A 22,500-nucleotide genomic window follows, 5' to 3' on the forward strand; every position below is an offset into this window, starting at 1 on the left:
CCAGCAGACTGATCAGGTCAAGTCAGTTTTATTTGCATAGCCCAACCTGTGTAGTAGCTTTCTTTGTTGAGTCATGATTCAAGCTTTGACAAGTTGATCTAAGCACATTCCAATAACGCTGCATGATTAATGACTCAAATGCTAACACCAGTAATTCTGCTAGAATTTGGAATTTTGGAGATCTTAATGATACTAGGAAGAAAAAGCCCATCTTAAGCATCTCATTATCACCCTGGCTTTTTCAGCTGCAACAGACATTCTGATTTTGTTCCATTATCGCTGAAATAGCTGTATTCTACAACTGTTTTCACTTACTATGGTTAGTAAAGCCACAGTATAGAAGTTACATACAGTTAATACTTTAGTTCTATTGTGTTGGCTCCTTTGGAGACCTCAGCGGCCTCACCCAGTACCGGTATGGGAAGATGGCGGCGCGAATTCACATTTGCGGCGGCCTCACCCAGTATCGTCCATGCAGTGTCTTTGTCCATGTCTGCGTCTAAGTTTTGTCTTCGTTTGATGGCTGGGAGAGCTGGCGCTGGATCGACTGGGAGAGCTTGGTCTATTGCATCCTTTGGGCCCAGGGGCCATGGCCCTGCCCGAAGCTGTGTCTGAGGAGGTAACACCGAGGGTGGTCTGACAGGACACAGAAGCGGGGCAGGCTAAGCTAGCTGCTAGCCCATGCAGACCAGCAGTTCCGATAACACCGAGGGTGGTGTGGCGGCGGCTTCACCTGGCGCTGACTGTGGTGTTTTGATGTCGTCGTGTGGAGTGCAGGGAGGTGTATCGAGGGTGTCTCGCTGGGAGAGCTGGCACTGGATCGGCTGGAGGAGCTTGGTCTGCTTCATCTGGTGGACCCGCGGCCCCTGCTTGGAGCTGCGCCTAAGAAGGAAACACAGAAGGCGGTCTGACAGGGTGCGGAAGCAGGGTGGGCTAAGCTAACTGCTAGCCCATGCAGACCAGCAGTTCCAACAGTCATCCTGGCTGGCGTTCGTCACCTTGGACAGTGATTGTTTTGTTGTTGTTTAGATTGGATATATGTGTTAGTTTGGGATAAGTGTTCTTGTAGTTTGTGGATGTGTTTTTGTCTTTGTGTTGCACTGCTGTGGGCTGGGGGAAATGGCAGTTATTTTGATGTTTTTCTATCCAGTTTTGTTACCTTCTGGGGCTGTGTGTGTTGCACTTCATTAAGTTCGATTGAGGAAGTTCAGTGGTGCATCACAAGTTCAGTTTCAACACATTATAACCGTAGAACCCAGTTACACAGGAATGCTCAGTTCAAGATATATGATTCAAAATTTCTTATAAAGACAAGTTCGAAAAAAAAACTTATGATTAGTAATCTGAATCTCAGTGGGGGGAGATTGTCTGTGTTATATGTAAAATACACTTTTGAAATGTTGATAGATTGGGTCCAGCTATCATTGAAATATGAACAACTTCTCCATTTTGAGGCCCAATTCATTTTTTTCTATTTTTCGTGCATATCTGCAGAAAAGCTGTTGGTTTCTCTGTAGATGTGGCTGTGGGATGAAAATCAACTTCAAAACACCTGACCTTTGACCCAAAAAGACATTTGAGGTGTTGCACAAGTCATGGTATTAGGCCTGCACGTCGTCTTAATAAAATGTGTCCCTGTCATTTAGAATCGAGCTGTTGCACAATCACCAGCACACATTCTGGCATCTCTTGCTTATTGAGACAACTGTAGGCAACATATTTAGCAAACCTCTACTTGCGGTTGTGTCTGTGTGAAAACTGTGACTCCATAGTGTCACCTCCGTCTTGCTAAGCTTGTTACCCCGCTGGTTATGTGGGTGCGCTGCTCCGTCTCAACCTCGGCGCCGGGTCCAAGGCTGTCACTTTATTTACAAAATCAGAAATTGATTTCACTTTCCCAAAGGAACAGAGTTTGGATCATGGAAAAATCATTAGCGTGGTCATTATCAGTCACTGAGTCTCCTTGTTAAACCAGGCTCGGTGTCATATCAGTTTCCTGCAACTGTTGTGTAAAAGAGCGTATTGCATTGCACGACCTGCAAAACACCTGCTCTGGGTTTTAACATTGTTTTCTTTATTTCGGTAAGGTAGCGTGTTGTTTGGCTCTCAGGCTTTAGACGAATGATAATGACGCACTTTGCTGTACAGCCTGTTAATAAACAGTCGGCCAAGCCAGTGACAGACAAGTGTTATTTTTGATGGGTTAATCTTTAACCCGTAAAAGCGGCTTCATTCTACACTGATATTCCTGGAAGCACAAAGAGCGGTGGTTTGAGTGCTGTCTTTACAGTTCTTGTGGTAAACAGTTTGTGTGCAGTAATCGTTCTGGTTTGTCAGCGCATTAATGTCTATATATCAGGAATCGGGAACATTTATTTGTCGTTTCATTTCATGCATTTGCGTACATGAGATGAAACGAAATATCGTTTCCCCCCCAGCCTACAGCGGTGCAACACAAAGACAAAAACACATCCAAACTACAAGAATATATATATCCAACATGTCACTCACTGTCCAAGAGAGTGAACGCCAGGATGACTGTCGGGAACTGCCGGTCTGCATGGGCTAGCAGTTAGCTTAGCCTGTCCCACTTCACGTCCTGTTAGACCGCCCCTCAGGTGTTTCTCTTCGGGCGCATCCGGGTCTCCCGCACCATGGGCGACTACGTTAACCAGTGGACTAAAAGGTCCCACCCTTTCTTTATATACCTTACATATCTTCACCTATTTCCCAGATCACTTGTTGCAGGAAAGATCGACCTGTTGGACTCATCTGCATTGCCCCGTGATGCTAATATTTTGAGCTGGGTGCAATGCTTCATTCAGTTGCTTGCGTTACTTGTTTTTAAAGAGGTACTTGCGTCAAAATCCGACTTTTCTGTTTTTAATCGATGTAAGGAGTGTGGATGTGACCGATGAGACAAATGGTAGCCCCTAAAATCACATTTATGGCCAGACGAGAGATATCGGCGGCCAAGTAACTGATTTCCAGCTGGCGAAAATGTGGTAACTTGGCGCGTCACGAATTGCCATTAGCATAGAGGGCGTGTCCGTAGCGGGACGCTATAAAAGCGGAGACGCCCCCTTTTTGGCTCGAAGGAATACGGCTGCATTGGCTGAGCAGCATATTCCTGAGGCGAGTAGTCAACTTCCACCGAGAAAGAGGAATCGTCTTCCACATCCTCTAGCCTCAAAGCTGCTGTCGGTGGTCTAATTTTCTACGGCGGCTGTCACCAGTGAATTTCTCGTTTTTCTACGGCAAGTGGCAAGCGGTTTAGCCCCCCAGTGTTTAGCCCATCCAGCCACCCCCACACAACCTCCCTGAATTTCAGTAGCCAATAGCTATGAAATCATAAAACCACACCTCCCTTTCGGTTGTAATTCAAACACCCGTGTTAAAAATGTGCACAGAGACAGCATGAAAGTACCTCTTTAAATTCTAAACCACGGCGACTGCACCTGAAAGGGTTAAAATGACACAATCCCAGCTTGGTCCATCTCCTTAGATGTTAAGTTGAATGCTGTGTTAAGGATGTCTCACTCGTCAAACCCTGCAAGGAACTTCAGGATATGCATCAGTTGTGAGCTTGTGACAAATTGTGACTCAGCGCCTCAGTCACAATTATTAAGCCCCAACATTTGTGAGAGGTGTTGCAGTCGCTGTAATTACGGTTGAGCGATGACTGCTCTGGGAAGCTCACAGCAAAGCCCGGCTGGGCGAAAGGACCTTAGTAGCAATCTTCCCATGTCTTGGTGTGGTAGTGCTACAACGACCGTTTTCTTACTTCTTTTTCCTACAGGCGAAAGGACCTGAGACGTCCTCGTTTCACCGTGTAGCCTCGTCATTTTTGCAGTGGTTTTTTTTCCCTGCAAGGGTAAAAGCCAGCATTTTTTCCCCAATCAAAATTTCTGTACCATGCAGCCATTGTTTCCGCTCCTCCTCCTCTGTTGATGCCTAAATCAATACAAACCTCTCCCTGTCTGAAAGAGCATAAATGAGTAATGTTTTCAATCATAGCACTTAAATCCTTGCAATCAGATTGTGAAAAAGGCATGTAGGATGACACATACAGACCGCTCAGGTTTTTCCCTTGCAGTCATCGTGTTGCATGTCTAGTTTCATTTTGTAGATTTGGAATAGCATTTGAGATTTTTTTTCCCCTAATCAATGTTGCTGATTCCTTCGCTGTTTCTGTAGTTGTGGAAAAGACACAGATCATAGGCGTCCGGGTAGCGTAGCGGTCTATTCCGTTGCCTACCAACAAGGGGATCGCCGGTTCGAATCCCCGTGTTACCTCCGGCTTGGTCGGGCATCCCTGCAGACAACAATTGGCCATGTCTGCGGGTGGGTATGTGTCTTGGTTGCTGCACTAGCGCCTCCTCTGGTCGGTCGGGGCGCCTGTTCGGGGGGGAGGGGGAACTGGCGAAAGTCCTCACTGTCAGGTGAAAATAAGCGGCTGGCGACTCCACATGTATCGGAGGAGGCACGTGGTAGTCGGCGGAGGGGGTGGAGCAGCGACCGGGACGGGTCTCAGAAGAGTGGGGTAATTGGTCAAAAAATTTAATTGGGAAGAAAAGGCGGGGGGGGGGTGGAAGACACTGATCACAATGTGAATGTTCTCCTCTGCTGTTCTGGTGGAGCAGACACAAAGTTGATTCATTGTCTGGAAGAACAGAAAAGTCATTCAGGTTGGTCCCATCACATATTTACTCCTTTCATTACACTTCAGTCAAAGGCCACGAGAAGGACATCGCAGCTTCACTTCCGCTGACTTGAATGAGCTTGTAGGAAACATTGTCACTGGGGGGGTTTCAGATAGAGCATCCTCTATTGAATTGTTTTCCTTGATAGCTAATGGAGGTGGAATTGCACAACGTGCAGAATTGATAATTATAGATATTTTACTTCGACTACTTTTATATCATCTGGGACATCTGGTATAGTTCAAAAATGATCAGAATATTGATTTAAGATGCAAAACATGCAGTAAAATAAGAGCTCTCATGGCACCATATAATTGTTGTGACTTCTACTTACTACTATACTACTACTTAGATTATAATTGCAATACTTGTCTTAGCTTGATTGGGCGGCATTGCTCAGCAGGTGGAGCGGGTCGTCTGTCGGAAGGTCGCTGGTTCGATCCCCGGCTCCTCCAGAGAGCGTGTCGAAGTGTCCTTGAGCAAGACACCGAGCCCCTAACTGCTCCTGGTGAACAGGTTGGCGCCTTGCAAGGCAGCCTCCACCATCAGTGTGCGAATGTGGGTGTGAACGTGTGTGTGAATGTGGGTGTGAATGTGTGGGCGTGAGGCGCACACTGGAAAGCGCTTTGAGTGGTCGGTAGACTAGAAAAGCAGTATATTTACTCAACATTTAGCATCCCCTTCTGAAAGTAATGTAGTTTGTGCTTCATTAAATTGTTTTGATATTCCTTTTCATTCCATTTGTTTGATTTTATTTTCCTTTTTACCGGGAGATCTCACGAGTATCGTAGCAGCACCAACCCACAAGCCCATTCTCATTGCAACACGTGAGCGTTGCCATGAAGAGATGTGACACGCCACTAAATAAAGTAAAACCTGTTCTTTACAGATATGCCATTGTGTACTCATGTGTGGACACTCCCGTATCTCCAGTGCTTACCTACCTGAAGTAAACATTTGCCCAATAGGTTCATATGACATATCCGTTTCACGCAGTGCTGTTTGAATAGTGCACCACACCGCATCGCGGATTAGATGCCTGCTACTGTGCCGGTTTAGATGTCCGTCCCTGTTTGGGATTTATTCTCGGTATATTACTGGTACTAAAGCACCGAATCACAACCTGTCCACTGGGCCGAGTGCTTTTCAGCTCTGGTTTAGTTCACAGCAGGAAGTCTTATGGCTGTGTACCAGGTCTTCTCTGCTGCTGGTGGCTCTGTGGGTCAGAGAGACACCATTCTGTAACTGTTGACGCCTTTTTAAATCTTATTTCATCTTAAATGCTTTATATAGAATTTTCATAACTTGATCCGTTCTTCACTTTGTTTAAAGCACATTATTTTTTATTTATTCATTTATTTGTTTAGGATCCCCCCCCCCCCCTTTCTCCCCAATTGTATCCGACCAATTACCCCACTCTTCCGAGCCGTCCCGGTTGCTGCTCCACCCCCTCTGCCGATCCATGTAGGGCTTGCAGACTACCACATGCCTCCTCCGATACATGTGGAGTCGCCAGCCGCTTCTTTTCACCTGACAATGAGGAGTTTCACCAGGGGGACGTAGCGCGTGGGAGGATCACACTACCCCCCCCCCCCGAACAGGTGCCCCGACTGATCAGAGGAGGCGCTAGTGCAGCGACCAGGACACACACCCACATCCGGCTTCCCACCCGCAGACACGGCCAATTGTTTTCTGTAGGGATGCCCGACCAAGCCGGAGGTAACGCGGGGATTCGAAGCAGTGATCCCCGTGTTGGTAGGCAACGGAATAGATTGCTACACTACCCGCACACCCTGTTCAAGCACATTATTAATAATAATGATAATCCAGTGAGTCAAGTAAATTCTTTATGAGACAGTACAAGCCTGTTTCATGCCATAAGGAATCATCAGCTGTCAGATGATTGCTTATGAAAGAGGCTTGTACTGTCTCATAAAGAATTTACTTGACTCACTGGATTATTTTGCTCCTCATTTGTTGAGCACTTTTCCTGCCGTTGAGTGTTTCTTTTAACGAAGTTAATAATAATGGTAGTAATTATTTACCAGTGTTATTACTAAAAGCTCACAAGTTCAAGCGCCGTTGTCGTACAAATTGTCTGTGAGTAAGATACAAAATGAGACACCCCCCCCACCACCACACACACACACTGTTTTGCATAGCCCACAACACGGTCCACACATTGTTGAGGTTTCAGAGGTGTGCACGTCTGCTTCATTGTGAGCCCTTGTGAGCCACAGTCACTCAGAAAGCCCTTTTCTGCACCGCTGTGCGTGTCCCGGCCCATGGGAGGTTAATTTCCCTCTGAGGGGGACCACCCATTCTAAATTTGTATTCACGCACTGGGCTGAAAATGACTGCAGGTGAAAGCTTCCACTAAATGGCATGCTGTACACTGCATTATTCATATTTTATTCCTCTTTTGTCAACTTGTATGTTGTAACCTAAAAAACTACTGTGCACTCGAGGCAACACTGTCAGAAATAAGTGCTCAGGGGCGTTTCTCTGTTTTCATGCGCTGATTTCAGTGCATTCAATACACTGTGCAGGGGTGAATGTACCCATATATTCATACTGCGTTCCTTAAGGATCTCTCTATAATCGTTCCATGACCCTCCTTGTGATGTCTCTCTAAAGGCGTGATCTCACATCTGCAACTGTCCATCGATTTTTGTTTACTAATTCTGACGAAATGAAGTATGTGACGCCATGCTCTGCTAAACAGCTGTCAGTCCACTTCAATGCTATGCAGTGTGGTTAGCAAGCTAACGTTTACTGTACGTAGCCACAAAAGGAATCCCACAAATACATGAATGCTGGTGGTGCTGGCTCTATAAGCGGTCCGAATCCCTCCAGATGCAGGCTAACATGTGGGAATCCATTAGTACCACAGCCCTAACACTAAAAGCATCCCCCATACCCAACACTCTGTGTATGTGTATGTGTGTTTACTTGCACTTATCCAAACCATTTATTAATGGAGCCTCTGAGAGCCAATTATTTCTGTTTCACTGAGTCAGCAGCACAAAGTATCTGGGGAAACCATCTGGGAATCCCGAAGTGGAAGAGGGAATAGTGGAACAGGACTGATGCTAGGAATTCTCAGAGAATCCCAGTAAACTCCAGACCAGATTTAACAGGAGGCTGTTGGATTAAAGTGAGCACATATAGTACGATACATAACAGGAGCAAATGATATTGCAATAAAGGTAAAATTACTGTTTTTGTTCTTTGTTTCTAAATTTACTGATTATACCTGTTTCAGAAGGAATCCATATATGCTGCATGGCCAAAAGTATGTTTCCAACTGAACATCACACCCATATGTGTTTGTTGAACATCTCATTCCAAAACCATGGGCATTAATATGGAGTTGGTCCCCCCTTTGCTGCTATAACAGCCTCCACTCTTCTAGGAAGGCTTACCACTAGATTTTGGAATAGGGTTCGACTGATCCGATTTTTACGATTATCAGAATGATTATTTTTTCTTTATCCAATTTCAAATAAAATAAATTAATTTAAAAATGTGCTACTTTGGCTCTGATCCAGTCGTCTCTCTCTGTCGTTAGTCACCACTCTGTGATGTCGAGCAATGTCCCGCCCACAGTACCATCTGATTGGTTACACGTCACAAGTAATAGCCTCACAGGAACGCATTTGCAGAATGGAGCAGCTTTGGTGAGCGAGCGGGGGTGAGTTTCGAACGTAAGGCAACAGATATTGCTGAAGTTGCAGTAAACATCACGATCCTCTGCGCTGAAGTTGCAAAAACACCACAATCTCATAGTCTACTTCTATGATGACGAGCATGCCCAGTTTCCCAGTTACACCACTGAAAATGCCTAAATAATGCACTTTGTTGCAGTGATATACAGTTAACTACAACAAGACAATAGAGTTTATTTATGTAAAGATAGCTATATCTTTGAGTAATGTTGGTACCAGTGCAACTGGAAGTTATTTTAGCTCCTATACTGTGAACGTAACATTACTTGCCTGTACAAGTTGATGTTTTTACATGTTATAGGTAGCCGATGGTCATAATAACGTAAGCTAATGTTGAGTCTCATAGAGCTAACTTGAATGCGATAGCAAGCATTTACATTTACTGTAAATGTATATCAGTTCCAAATATCAGTTTTCAGTCCCCTTGATTACTAATAACTAATAATTGGTATCGGCCCTGAAAAAAACATATTGGTCAACCCCTATTTTGGAACATGGCTGCGGAATTCGCTCCCATTCAGCCTAAAGAGTCTTAGTGAGGTCGGGGAGAAGATGTTGGTTGAAGTCCTACCTCAAAATCGATGGTCCAGTTCATCCCAAAGGTGATGGATGGGGTTGAGGTTAGGGGTCTGTGCAGGCCAGTCAAGTTCCTCCACACCAAACTCCACAAACCAAACCCTGTGCACAGGGGGCATTGTCATGCTGAAACAGGAAAGCGCCTTCTCCAAACTTTTACCACAAAGTCAGAAGCATACAATTCTCTAGAATGTAATTGTATGCTGTAGCATTAAGATTTTGTAAAACAGCCCCAAACATTTATTCCTCCTCCAACAAACTTTACACTTGGCTCTATGCCTTTGGGCAGGTAGCATTCTCCTGGCATCTGCCAAACCCAGATTGGTCCATCAGACTGCCAGATAGTGAAGCGTAATTCATCACTCCAGAGAAAGCATTTCCACTGCTTCAGAGTCCAGTGGCAGTGGCCTTAACTCAACTCCAGCTGACGCTTGGCATTGCATATGGTGATCTTAGGCTTGTGTGTGGCTGCTCGGCCATGGAAACCCATTTCATGACGCTCCCGACGAACAGTTCTTGTGCCAACGTTGCTTCCAGAGGCAGTTTGGAGCTCAGTAGTGAGTGTTGCAACTGAGGAAAGACGATTTTTACGCACTTCCTTACTCGGCGGTGCCCTTCTGTGGTCTTCTGTGGCCTACCGCTTCATGGCTGAGCTGTTGTTGCTCCGAGACGTTTCCACTTCACAATAACAGACTTGCAGTTGACTGGGGCAGATCTAGCAGGGAAGAAATTTGACCAACTGACTTGTTGGCATCCTATGACAGAGCCACATTGAAAGTCACTGAGCTCTTCAGTACGACCCATTCTACTGCTAATGCTTGTCTATGGAGATTGCATGGCTATATGATTGATTTTTCATACCTGTTAGCAAAAGCTGTGGCTGAAATAGCCGAACCCACTAACTAGAAGGGATGTCCACATACATGTCCATGTAGTGTACATGTGTGCATGCATATGTGTGTGTGTGTGTGTGTGTATCCATCCATCCATTATCCAAGCTAGTTGTCCTAAGTAGGGTCGCACGATGCTGGAGCCTATCCCAGCAGTCATTGGGCGGCAGGCAGGGAAATACCCCGGACAGGCCGCCAGGCCATCACAGGGCCGACACATTCACACCTAGGGACAATGTAGTACGGCCGATTCACCTGACTTACATGTCTTCAGATTGTGGGAGGAAACCGGAGCACCCGGAGGAAACCCACGCAGACATTGGGAGAACATGCAACCTCCACACAGAGGATGACCTGGAATGACCCCCAAGGTTGGACTACCCTGGGGCTCGAACCCAGGACCTTCTTACTGTGAGGCAACAGCGCTAACCACTGCGCCACCATGCCGCCTACGTGTGTGTATATATAGTATAATTTATTTTTTGCCCTTGGTAAACTAAGACAACATGCCTCTCCTAGGCTTTCATACTAAACTTATCCCATCTAACAGAAAAGCTGGTATTTGCAGACCTTCCTCAGGCAGGAGCTGAGTTTTGAGGAAGGGTGTAGGCTTAAATGTGGTTTGAAGACAGACTGACACATATCATAGGTGTTGGTTACCTTCAGTAGTGACTTTGCGTCAGCCTTGTCAAGATGGAATTAGTTTGACCAAAAGGAGGTTAGGATCATCTTTACTGGGTAGATCTCTCTGATTTCATAATATTCCGTGCTGCCTTGTCAGTATTTTTAACAGTAAACACCTGGGGTGAGTAAAGACAATGCCTTTATTTTCTGTCTGCGGTCATGTGCTCTGTAGAAATAATGTCAGAGAAAACAGGCCCAGTCTGAACTGCCTAGATATTTTTTGTGAGACGGTTCAGTGGAACAGTGGCACATCAAACGTCCTGAAAATGAATCCTATCCATAAAGGATTAAACAGGTATTTGTATATCTCGCTGAGTCTGTCTCGCCTGCCCTCAGCCTGTCTCTCAGTGCTAGTGCAGTCTATTATACAACTTAACAAAGGCCTCAGTGCAGACAATGGTAGTCACTAGTTCACCAGGCTACATCAGACAGAGGCCCCACCTTGTCCCTAGGCTTCAAACCAACAACACTTCCATGATGAAGGGTTTCAATTAATGCTAACCCCCTACCCTAAATTCTGCCCAAATTCTATCAATAACCCATGCTGTTAACTTAAGTGTAGCCCTAACCTCTTTTATAATGTTTGCAAGATATTTTTGGCTTTTGCTCATCAGCTGCTGTTCTGTTGTGAGACGTTCACATCTGCTGCATACCTGCACCAGAACTCACTGGTCCAGAGGAGGAATGAGTCAGAATCAGAATCGGATTTATTGGCCATGTAAGTTTGCACACACATGGAATCTGACTCCGGTTTCGTAGCTCCCACAGTGTACTTAACATAGAATAACAACACAACAATCTTCAGATATGTACACAAGGATTGACTGTGCACAGGCGAACTAAGAGGCGATAAAGTGCAATGAGGCCGTCTTATTTATGCTGGCGAACTAAATACTACCACAACACACATTCTGGTTTCAATGTCGACATGCTAGAAAAGCTTGTTTAGAACAAAAGTTGTTGGTTAGGACCTTTATCATCCGTGACCCCCGACATAGTCTCCCAGCATGCCGTTAAGCTGATGTGCCGTGTGAAGTCACATGACGCGTGGTCCCAACATAGCTTAGTTTTTTAAGTGACCCTTGCTGTTGGGTTGCTACGGTTGCTTTTTGAATCTGTGGTCTAAATATTCTTAGCGTGCCATGTGTTGCTACAACAACAATGGCAGCAAACAACAGTAAACAAGCTAAAGCACAGAATAAAAGCCCGTGGTCCTGCCAAGAATGTGCCATTTTTTTTAGAATGAACTTGGTGGTTCCTGGAGGCTGCAGAAGTTACTTCATGTGTAAATGTCATTAATCTCATCTTGTCCCGGGAAGATGGGAGGGGATGGCGCTGTTGACAAACATAGCTTTGTGGTTTCCACGACAAATGAAAGTATGATGGCCAGCGGTCCTGCTAAAGATATTACCAGTGGTCCCATGGACAACAACCCAATGGAATGGCTCAGGGTTCAAGGATGAAGATCTGGTGATCTGGGGCAGGGGGAAGTGGATTTGGGTGTTTGTTGTGACTGTAGGGAAAAACAAGGGATGAAGTGAAGGGGGAAGAGGAGAAAAGGAGTACCCGCCTTCCCCTGTTCCTGCTTCCCCTACAACCCTCCTCATATCACCAGGGAGGAGGGGGAGCAGGGCGGGGGATGACTGCAGAGTTTCCCGGGGTGTATTGGGAGCTGGCCTACTTTCTGTTTGTGTGTTGTGTCTGTGTCTATGTGTCGGTGTGTGCATGCATGTGTGTGCGAGTACGTTTGTTTCCCTGTGCGTGTGAATCGGTGTGTCCGCGCTCTTGTTTTTGGCTACTGGAATAGAAAAAAGAAACGAAATCAACTCACAAGGCTTTTATTTCTGACGCAGCATTCAGACCGAGCCGTCCGGGCCTCTCCTTTATTTAGCGCGGGATAATGTCTCTGCATCAGTTTTTATGCTAGATTTCTGTCCCTTTGTACGAGGAGGATAAAGCGTTTTCTCCATGCGGATGAATGCTGCTATTAAGCAGCCAGCAGGGCTTCAGTTGGGGGAGGGGGGGGACTGAAAGAGAGGCCTGTGGGGTTACATAAGAAGGGCTTTTGTCGTGTCATTGTGGCGTTGTGATGAGCCATGCCCAGGCTGGCGTTAGGAATGACCCTGTCACCCAGTAGGAGGTGGGGGGGATGTCAGCTAATTCACCGTTGTTTCAAAGGTAGATGTAGCGCTGGTTCAAGGATAGGTTTTTTTTTGTTGTTGTTATATTGAGCTCATTAAAACATTGTTGGACACCATTTAGAACTTTTCACTGATTGCTTCATTATTGAGAAACTTTGAGGAGCCGAATTTTGTTGCTGGGCTCACGCGCAGTCCAATGGGGCAGCCTCCAAAAATCATGAGGTATCTCGTTTTCAGTAAAAACAGGAAGCTCACAGTGCAGTCAGACATGTACTATAATGTGCTGTTCAAAAATAGTTGCAAACCATGCTTTCTGTCAAGCAGGGCTAGGCGATATGGCCAAAAAACCTCATCATGATAAAAATGATTATATCACATCCGGGTGTCGTGGCGGTCTAGTCCGTTGCCTACCAACACGGAGATCGCCGATTTGAATCCCCATGTTACCTTGGTCGGGCATCCCTACAGACACAATTGGCCGTGTCTGCGGGTGGGAAGCCAGATGTGGGGATGTGTCCTGGTCGCTGCACTAGCGCCTCCACTGGTCGGTCGGAGCGCCTGTTCGGGGGGGGCTGGGGGGAAAAGCGTGATCCTCCCACGCGCTACGTCCCCCTGGTGAAACTCCTCACTGTCAGGTGAAAAGAAGCGGCTGGCGACTCCACATGTATCGGAGGAGGCATGTGGTAGTCTGCAGCCCTACCTGGATCAGCAGAGGGGGTGGAGCAGCGACCGGGGACGGCTCAAACAGTGGGGTGATTGGCCGGGTACCGATAAATGCAAAATCATTATTTCTTTCAAGTTTAAAGGCAGATTTTTGCTCCGAGTGTTGCAGAAACCAGTTGATGACTTGTGGTTTCGAACTATTCTTTATTGTCAGAACATGACAAACACTCGCCAAACAGTAGCACATTTCACAATCTGAGGTGGAACATTCAAAACTGTTGTAATGATGAAATCTTTTGTCAACATCAAAATATGCATAAAATGCTTTTTCGGTCCTGTTTCCTCAACAAAATAAACATCTTGATAGAAAAATGAAGTGCCACAGTGTGTGCATGCGGCACACGTCGCTTAAGATGGCTCAGACTGCAAAGTTTAAGAGTGTTTTAAAGGGCTGGTCCGATGGCAATGAGCTTTCAATTGATTGCTTATAAAATAATAATAATAAACGTGTTTTTTTGTCGAATTGTAATTGGCCAAAATATCTTCAAACTACTGAAGCAGCCTGACCGTTCTTGTTGGTGATGGCTTCGTCCTGCTTCAAGCTGGTCATGGGCACTGCGTTTTCTTCGCTTACCGGTATTTCGCTCCAGCTACAAGCCTGTCAGCTGTGTCTCTTAAGCATACCTCTAGTCCTGCAACGTGATTGGCTGTTAGTCTTCTTCTTCTTCTTTGTTATCTTCTTCTTCTTCCTCTTATTCTTCATTGTCTTCTTTATCTTCTTTACAGTCTTCTTCTTGTTTTGTGTTTTATGGTGGGTGGCAACTAGCGTTTAAGGTGCATTAGCGCCCCCCCCCCCCGTGTATGGTTGGTTTAATTATGTAGAACAATTATCGAAAATTTGTTTCTGTTGAGGTAAATTATATCGAGGTAATTATCGTTATCATTTTGTTGGCCAGCCCTCTGTTAAAATGACCCCATTTTGCACTTCTGTAAATATTTTTCTCGCCACGTCTGCGCTGGAGATTGTCATACTGCAGGTTTGTTTACTCTGGAAGTACATTGTTCATTGTTTCCCTCAGACAATCTCTAAGTCAAGGAGGCGTCGCCTTTCCCCATAAGACACCTTTGTAAAGCTCTGTCTAGCCCAATATGATGGTGGCAAAAACGAAGAAAATTTGACCCATGTCATAAAAAAGCAGAGAAGGATTTATCCTTAAAAATTTAAAAAAAAATTAGACATCTGCCCTCGCCATTTCTGTTGCGTCTCTCCAACCGCCTCTGTCTGTCTCTGTCTTTGCAGGGGGCAGTGAGGGTCAAGGTCGCATTCTCCAACGGTTTCCTGAGAAGGACTGGGAAGACAACCCATTCCCACAGGGCATAGAGCTGGTAAGGTCAAACCACCCACTGACACACTTATGGACACCCCCTACTAGCACTTCCAGGGTCGGTGGTTCCATTCCTTTAGTAGCTCACTGGTCAGAGCAAGGCACTAACACTGCAAGGGTCAGGGGTTTGTGTCCCCCCGGGGTCACTTATACCTGAATATACCAAATCACAATATTATAAATAGCTTAGATAGCGTTGAGATAACTTCACCAGGTTTTATATGTAAGAAGTCCATATCCTGCTGCAGGTGCTGCGTCAACCAACCTCTTCATCAAGACTGCAGGGTGAACGATGAACAAACTGTGACGTCTTTTCTTACCAGAATCCAGTGTTAATATTGACCTTTTTTTTTTTTACATGTCCACCTCAGTCAGTCGACATTAAAGTGGAACTGATCACCTCATCAGGGGGAAGTGTGTTTTTCAAACAGTACATATTTGTTTGTCACTGTAACTGATTGTTTTTCATTTACTTCCTCTCTCCCTCACGGCCGTTGCGTTTAAGAGCAGTGTACCAAATGTCTCTGATCAGTCATTCATGCTGTGATGGTGTCACGGTGCTGTCAGAGCGGACGGAAAATTTTACAGAACCTGTTGGTTACCTATTAATTACAGCCTAGCCTCGGATGTGTCAAATGAGTGTACACAAGCAAGAGAGCATGTGACCAAACGCTCCCCGATATGGGTCAGGGGGTGTCTGTGAAACTCATACCGCTTGTTGCTAACATGCTTTTATTTACCTGTTCAGTGACATTGCTTGTTTAGCAGTTGCTTGCACTAGTGTGTGTGCATGCGTGCACATGTACGTGTGTGTGTGTGTGTGTGTGTGTGCGGTTGTATGTGTGTGTGGGTGTGTGTGTGTTTGTATATCTGTCTAAGCAGGCAAGAATTTGGCCTTAATTTTTTTTGTTTGTTGACATTTGATTTAAATATTCAATTCAATTCAATTTATTGTCATTAAAAACAATGTGCAGGGACATGTTAAAAATGAAATATGCTTAGTATCTCACCTTCATATGGCTCTGGCTTTGATTAAATCTACTTTAATCTACCAACAATCTACCAACACGGGGGTCGCTGGTTCGAGCCCCCGTGTTAACCTCCGGCTTGGTCAGACAACCCTGCGGACACAATTGGCTGTGTCTGTGGGTGGGAAGCCGGCTGTGGGTATGTGTCCTGGTCATTGCACTAGCGTCTTCTCTGGTCGGTCGGGGCGCCTGTTCAGGGGGGAGGGGGAACCGGGGGGAATAGCGTGATCCTGCCATGCGCTACGGCCTCCTGGCGAAACTCCTCACTGTCAGGTGAAAAGAAGCAGCTGGCGACTCCACATGTATCGGAGGAGGCATGTGGTAGTCTGCAGCCCTCCCTGGATCAGCAGAGGGGGTGGAGCAGAGACCGGGACGACTCGGAAGAGTGGGGTAATTGGCCAAGTACAATTAGGGAGAAAATTGGGGGGGGGGGAATGCAATGAATGATAGGCAGTGTAGTGTAATCCCACTTTTTTGACAGAATCGATTATTTTGTTCCTTTGAAAGTGGAACTCACAGCAGTAGGTTAAAACACATCCCAACACTCTTTAAGTAAAGTAAACTTGGGCATCAGTTTTTTACATGTAGTCCTAATATGATTATTGTGTGGCAAAAGGAAAACTGTGTTCTCATGCTTCTCTTTTCTCTTTCTACTTGTCCTTATTTTCCCAACCCACGACCATCATTACCTACCACCTCTCACCCTCCCTCCCTCCCTCTCTCTCAGTTCTGTCAGCCCAACGGGTGGCAGCTGGTCCCTGAAAGGCAGCCTCCCTCCTTCTTTGTGGCGGTGTTGACGGACATTAACTCGGAGCGTCACTACTGCGCCTGCTTCACCTTCTGGGAGTGCCTAGACAACCCACAGGTGAGGTCAGGTCCCCTACCTAACCTTTGACCGTTGCAACATGCAGGTAGATGGGAAATGAATTTAGTTTCCTATCGGCTGAAAAGTAGAGGAATTGCACATAATGTCTGAAAAAGGGTGTGGAAAAGAACCAAAACGGTTCAGGTCTGACTTGCATATAACTAAACATATTAAGTAGTGGAATTGTTTGGCAACAGGGATGGGCTCAAATCCATGGATACTGGGATGGCGTCCAGCGCTTAACCTGTGCCCCCGTCCATAGATGGGGTTAGTGGTTGTGTCAGGAAGGGCGTCCGACGTAAAATTTTGCCAAATCAGTTTGCAGATTGACAAGACCATACCGGGTCAGTCGAGACCCGGGTTAATGATGGCCGCTGTTGGCGCTCTGCCCTCACTGGGTACCGATGGAAACTGTAAAATCCACTGTGGTGACCCCTGAGAAGCAGGGAACAAGCTGAAAGAAGATGATACAGTGGAAATTGTACATATTACGAAGTATTACGTGTATATTTGACCACATTCTGTGTAGTTATATACATATAACCATGTCTCTTATGTAGTGGTAGAACCAACTACTGTTTTAAAAGTTGTGATATTATTTGTAAAGAATAAATCTTCAGTTCCGATGTGGAAAAACCCGAGTCTGCTAACCAGCAGCCGCCCTAATACTTTAAAATCCAGTAAATGCTGAGTCAAACATCTACATTCAAGTCAGAATATTCAGGTCTGACAAGAGGGTCACAGAAACCGAGCGTGAGAGTTTTATTATGTTAAACTAATTTTAGTGATTGTCATGAAATACTGGCTCTGAAAACGCAAGGAGGTACCGCTGAAAAGTAGCACCATACAGTCAGGTCTTGTCTACGTGTTGGTCCACATGTCATATGTTGGTGTGGTTAGTCGTGTCGCCTGGCGCTGAAGGGACTTACACTCAGAGGACATTGGAGTTTTGGGTATTTCTGGTGGCACAAGTACGTGCCTGGTGGACTCACATCTGATCGCAGTCATCAGGCATTTGACTCAGGACCATAGCTGCATGTTTTCCATCCTATACTTCTTATCTGTCCTCACTGTCCTGATAAGTTTCACAAGAATTCTGAAATAGTTTTGCTTTTTGAATTCAAGCTGGCGAGTGTCTGATGTGACTGCAGTAACATGTAATGTTTATCATCTGCTGTTGATTAAGCTGCAGAAAGCCGAGGCCAGCGAGGTGGATGAGGATGAGGAACCGGGGGTCGACCAGCCGGCCCATATATTTGCCCCCAAGAGCCTGGTTCTGGTGTCCCGGCTAGACCACACTGAGGTCTTCAGGGTATGATACACACTGCCACAACATCCTCTCACACTGCCTCATAAGCCCACGTTACAGCAGGTTCGTTAAGAGCAGGTCAGAGACTTTGGAAGAATCATTACATAGACGGGGCGTCCGGGTGGTGTAGCGGTCTATTCCGTTGCCTACCAACCCGGAGATCTCTGGTTGGAGTCCCCGTGTTACCTCCGACTTGGTTGGGCGTCCCTACAGACACAATTGGCTGTGTCTGCGGGTGGGAAGCCGGATGTGGGTATGTGTCCTGGTCGGTGCACTAGTGCCTCCTCTGGTCAGTTGGGGCACCTGTTTGGGGGGGGAGGGGGAACTGGGGGAATGGCGTGATCCTCCCATGCGCTACGTCCCCCTGGCGAAACTCCTCACTGTCAGGTGAAAAGAAGCGGCTGGTGACTCCACATGTATCGGAGGAGGCATGTGGTAGTCTGCAGCCCTCCCCGGATCAACAGAGGGGGTGGGGCAGCGACCGGGATGGCTCAGAAGAGTGGGGTAATTGGCTGAGTACAATTGGGGGAGAAAAAAAAGGGGGGGATCCAAAAAAAAAATTACATAGACTTTGTTTTCATATTTGTGTGGTACTTAACTGAGTTGGTAAGATTTTTGCATGTTTGTGGGAGTTCTTTATTGACTGCCCTTACACAAATTCGCCAGAACTAGTAAAACGACATCAGAAATAACCAGAGGACTAGATTATGCACAGAAACAGTTGGCTCTGGGTTGACTGTAAGCATAACAGTTATTACACTTCTGTGTGAGCAGTGGTAGAGGACTGATGAGAAGCAAAATGCCTCTGAGATGTGCCTTCTCCCTGGTGTCTGGGTTTGTCCCTAAGCAAGTACACAAATGTTAAAATATATAATCAATACATCTTGTGTGAGGCGTAGTGTAATCATTAAGCTGATTAATATACACGACACCTCACTTTTTGTATGGGCTGTAAAGCACCTTCACAGGCCAGTATTCTGTAGAACTGTTTACATTTGGTTAATATATTTCTTACGAGTGCCGTATGTATTTGTTATTATGATGGAGTAAATATCTGTATTGTACACTTGTTGGATAACCCCTGTTACTCAACTTGACATATTGACTTACTGTACACACTGTGTAGGAGAGACCCGCTCGTCCCTGTTCTGTAATTTTCCTTGCCCACTAAGATATACTATGTTAGCTGAACTGCCGGTCCGCATGGGCTAGCATTTAGCTTAGCCTGCCTTGCTTCCACGTCCTGTCAGACCGCCCTTGGTGTTACCTCTTTGGGTGCAGACCAAGCTCTCCCAGCCATCAAACGAAGACAAAACAAACTTAGATGCAGACGTGGACAAAGACACTGCATGGACGGTACTGGGTGAGGCCGCCGCAAACGTAAGTTTCTTGCCACCATCTTCCCACACTGGTACTGGGTGAGGGCGCTGCAAATGTGAATTCCTGCCGCCATCTTCTCACACTGGTACTGGGTGAGGCCGCTGCAAACGTGAATTCGCACCGCCATCGTCCCACGCCGGAAGCGTCCAAGTGATCTTACAAAGGTGGAGACTAACTTGGTGGTTTGCTCACATCAAACACACAAGATGTTAGACAAGGATATAAAACACCAAGGGCGGTCTGGCGGCGGCCTCACCTGGCGTTGACTGTGTTTTAGTGTCGTCCTGAGGAGTGCGGGGAGGTGTGTCGAAGGTGTCTGGCTGGGAGAGCTGGTGTTGGGGAGTTTGGTCTGCTGCGTCAGGTGGGCCCAGGGACCACGGCCCTGCTGGAGCTGCGCCCGAGAAGGAAACACCGAGGGCGGTCTGACAGGACGCGGAAGAGGGGCAGGCTAAGCTAACTGCTAGCCCATGCAGACCGGCAGTTCCGACAGTCATCCTGGCTGGCGTTCCTTCTCTGGACAGAGGAATTTTTGGACTGTGTTGCACTGAGTGGACTGTGTTGTTAACTGTTTGTGTGTGTTTTTTTTTTTTTTTTTACTTTGTTCTTTTGTGTCGCACTGCTGTGAACTGGGGGAAACGAAATTTCGTTTCTTTTGTGTACACAAGCACGCGAAAGAAACGACAATAAATCATTCCTGATTTCTATGATAACAGATTATGAATGTGATTGCTGGTTCATGAAAGCATGTTTTTGGTTTTCCTCTAACTGCCTCTGTCCCCTTGTTTTTTTGTTGTCCATGGTAACAGAACTGTTTGGGGCTCATTTACACTGTCCATGTGGACAGCCTGACAGTCCCCCTGGAAACTGTAATCGGAAATCTCCTCACCTGTGTTATCCCCATCGCTGGAGGCTCCCAGGTAAACACATCTGCTTACGCTCTCTCTCTCTCTCTCTCTCTCTCTCTCTCTCTCTCTCTCTCTCTCTCTCTCTCTCTCTCTCTCTCTCTCTCTCTCTCTCTCTCTCTCTCTCTCTCTCTCTCCTCTCCCTCTCTCCCTCTCCTCCCTCTGTCTCCCAGATGCACATGTACATTATTGCCCGTGTTGTGTTCAAAACATCATTGACAGAAACCACAAGGAAGTTGGTAAATCCCACCCTTACAATCAGTTTAGATGAATCACATGTGGAGTACAAACGCAGTTGTACTTAAGTACACACGCACACACACACACACAGGCACGCACGCACGCACTTCTACAGTGTACAAAAGCAACCAGCCCTTTGTATTTTATATGGGTATAAAGACCAAACTTGGTGACTAGAATTAAAATATGAACATATTTACAGATGCCTGTAAGTACTGTTGCAGTGATAAACACACTTTTGTAGTAAAATTATATTTAGATAAACTGATGACTGAGGTTTTTCTCCTCGGTTTTACCACTCATGCAGGTTCTGCTCTTGGGTGTTGGGAAACAACACAAGTACCCCCTGATAGGCTGCATAAAAGCTCACGGTCTTCTCTGCAGGGCAGCTTCTTGGGGCAGCTAGCACATCATATAAGACTTCTAGCTTGCTCCGGCCTGCTAGCATAGCGGCTTCGTCAGCATAGCGGCATCGTCAGCGTAGCGGCTTTGTCAGCATAGCTAATGTCGCCCGCTACCATAGCTGGAGCCACATCTGTGCTACGCTTCCACCTCACAGATCTGCAAGCTGCGGTTGGACTGTGTGAATGTGTGTTGACGGAGTAGAGGGTATGCCAGTGTGTGTACGTTTTTATGTGTGCATGCGGACACACAATGGGCTGATGTGTCCACACACACACACACACACACACACACGTTATCACAGACCCATGCTTTAGGCATGCGTAGACCATGGAGTCAGTTTATGGATTATGAGCATACAGACACTCCGCAGTCTAGAAATGACACAAATCCTTTATAGTCCTCATGTTACAGGAAATCCCCTTCGCCCCGGGGCATGATTACACACAGCGGTCAGCCGTCCTACACAAATTTTCCACCCACTTTAATAGAAGAGGTGCAAGCATCCTATTTTTATTGTTTGAAATTTTTTCTTTGCGATTTAATGGGTCTTCTTGTTTTGTTGGACATCTTCCACCATAGATTGTGTTAACGAGTACGGGCTGTCATCTGGAACCGTTTTGTTGTTGTTTTGCTTTATCCATTTTTCTTTTTTATGGGGGGGGGTGAGATAAGCTTCTATAATAATTTTTTTACCCTCACCTGCACTGATCAGCCGTCGGTATCGTCTCGGTGTGTTCCTTCATGCCCTCGTAAGTGTTCCTGGGACGTTCCTGCGTTGTGTGTAATCAGTGTACCAATGTAGTAAATAAACTGAGCATGTGTGTAACTGTTACTAATGCCCATGGCACACTGTTAGTACGATGGTGAAACTACGCCACGGCACACTTTTTAATCCTGTTTTATCCTCCAGATGTTGTAACCCACGTGACCTTTTTCTGAGCACCCTGCTGTACGCTGGTTCCTGTGTGTTACAGATAAATGAGTCCCCCATATGTAGCTTAGACATGGTTCCTCACGCCCTGGCCTGTGACTGGCTGCTGGGCTGTCTCCAGGTAACCCCTCCGCTCCGCCAGCTTTCGACCAATCAGCACCCCCCCGTTTGTTGGCTTTTGTTTTGCTGATCAAACAGACGGCAGTCGATTTCTTTTCTTTTGCAAGGAATGTGTCCATTCTGGCAGTCATGACATGTCACACGTGATTGATGGCGCTCTGCTTTTCCACACTGCTTGGTGTTTTGTGACCTAACAGATTTCACATGATGGCCTGAATCATTCCAACTGTTTGTTTTTTCTTTTTGTCCTCTTGTCATGGACCCTGATTTGTCACAGCTGATTACTAAGCTGTCCTTCTTTTTGAGCTTTTCTCTCACCCTCCAACACACACACACACACACACACACACACACACAAACACACACAGACACATCAACTGACTCACATGCCACCTCTACACACACACACACGCACACAAACACACAGACACAGCAACTGACTCACTAGCCACCTCTATACACACACACACACACACAGAGCAACTGACTCACTAGCCACCTCTATATATACACACACACGCGCGCGCGCACACAGTGGTTTTCCAGGTCT

At 46.2% G+C, this 22,500-nt stretch overlaps 1 protein-coding gene across 4 annotated transcripts in view; it reads left to right on the forward strand.

Moving 5' to 3' along the window:
* Positions 1-22,500, forward strand: part of sbf1 (SET binding factor 1) — an 82,570-nt gene that overhangs the window by 6,187 nt on the left and 53,883 nt on the right. For all 4 annotated transcript variants that reach the window (XM_056275761.1, XM_056275765.1, XM_056275764.1 and 1 more), the window contains exons 2-5: positions 14,686-14,771; positions 16,526-16,663; positions 17,850-17,975; positions 20,159-20,269. In XM_056275761.1, coding sequence (XP_056131736.1) covers positions 14,686-14,771; positions 16,526-16,663; positions 17,850-17,975; positions 20,159-20,269 — 461 coding nt within the window. The remainder of the gene's footprint in view (positions 1-14,685; positions 14,772-16,525; positions 16,664-17,849; positions 17,976-20,158; positions 20,270-22,500) is intronic.

This window comes from Lampris incognitus, chromosome 3, assembly GCF_029633865.1.
Source record: "Lampris incognitus isolate fLamInc1 chromosome 3, fLamInc1.hap2, whole genome shotgun sequence".
NCBI classification, from domain to species: Eukaryota; Metazoa; Chordata; class Actinopteri; order Lampriformes; family Lampridae; genus Lampris; species Lampris incognitus.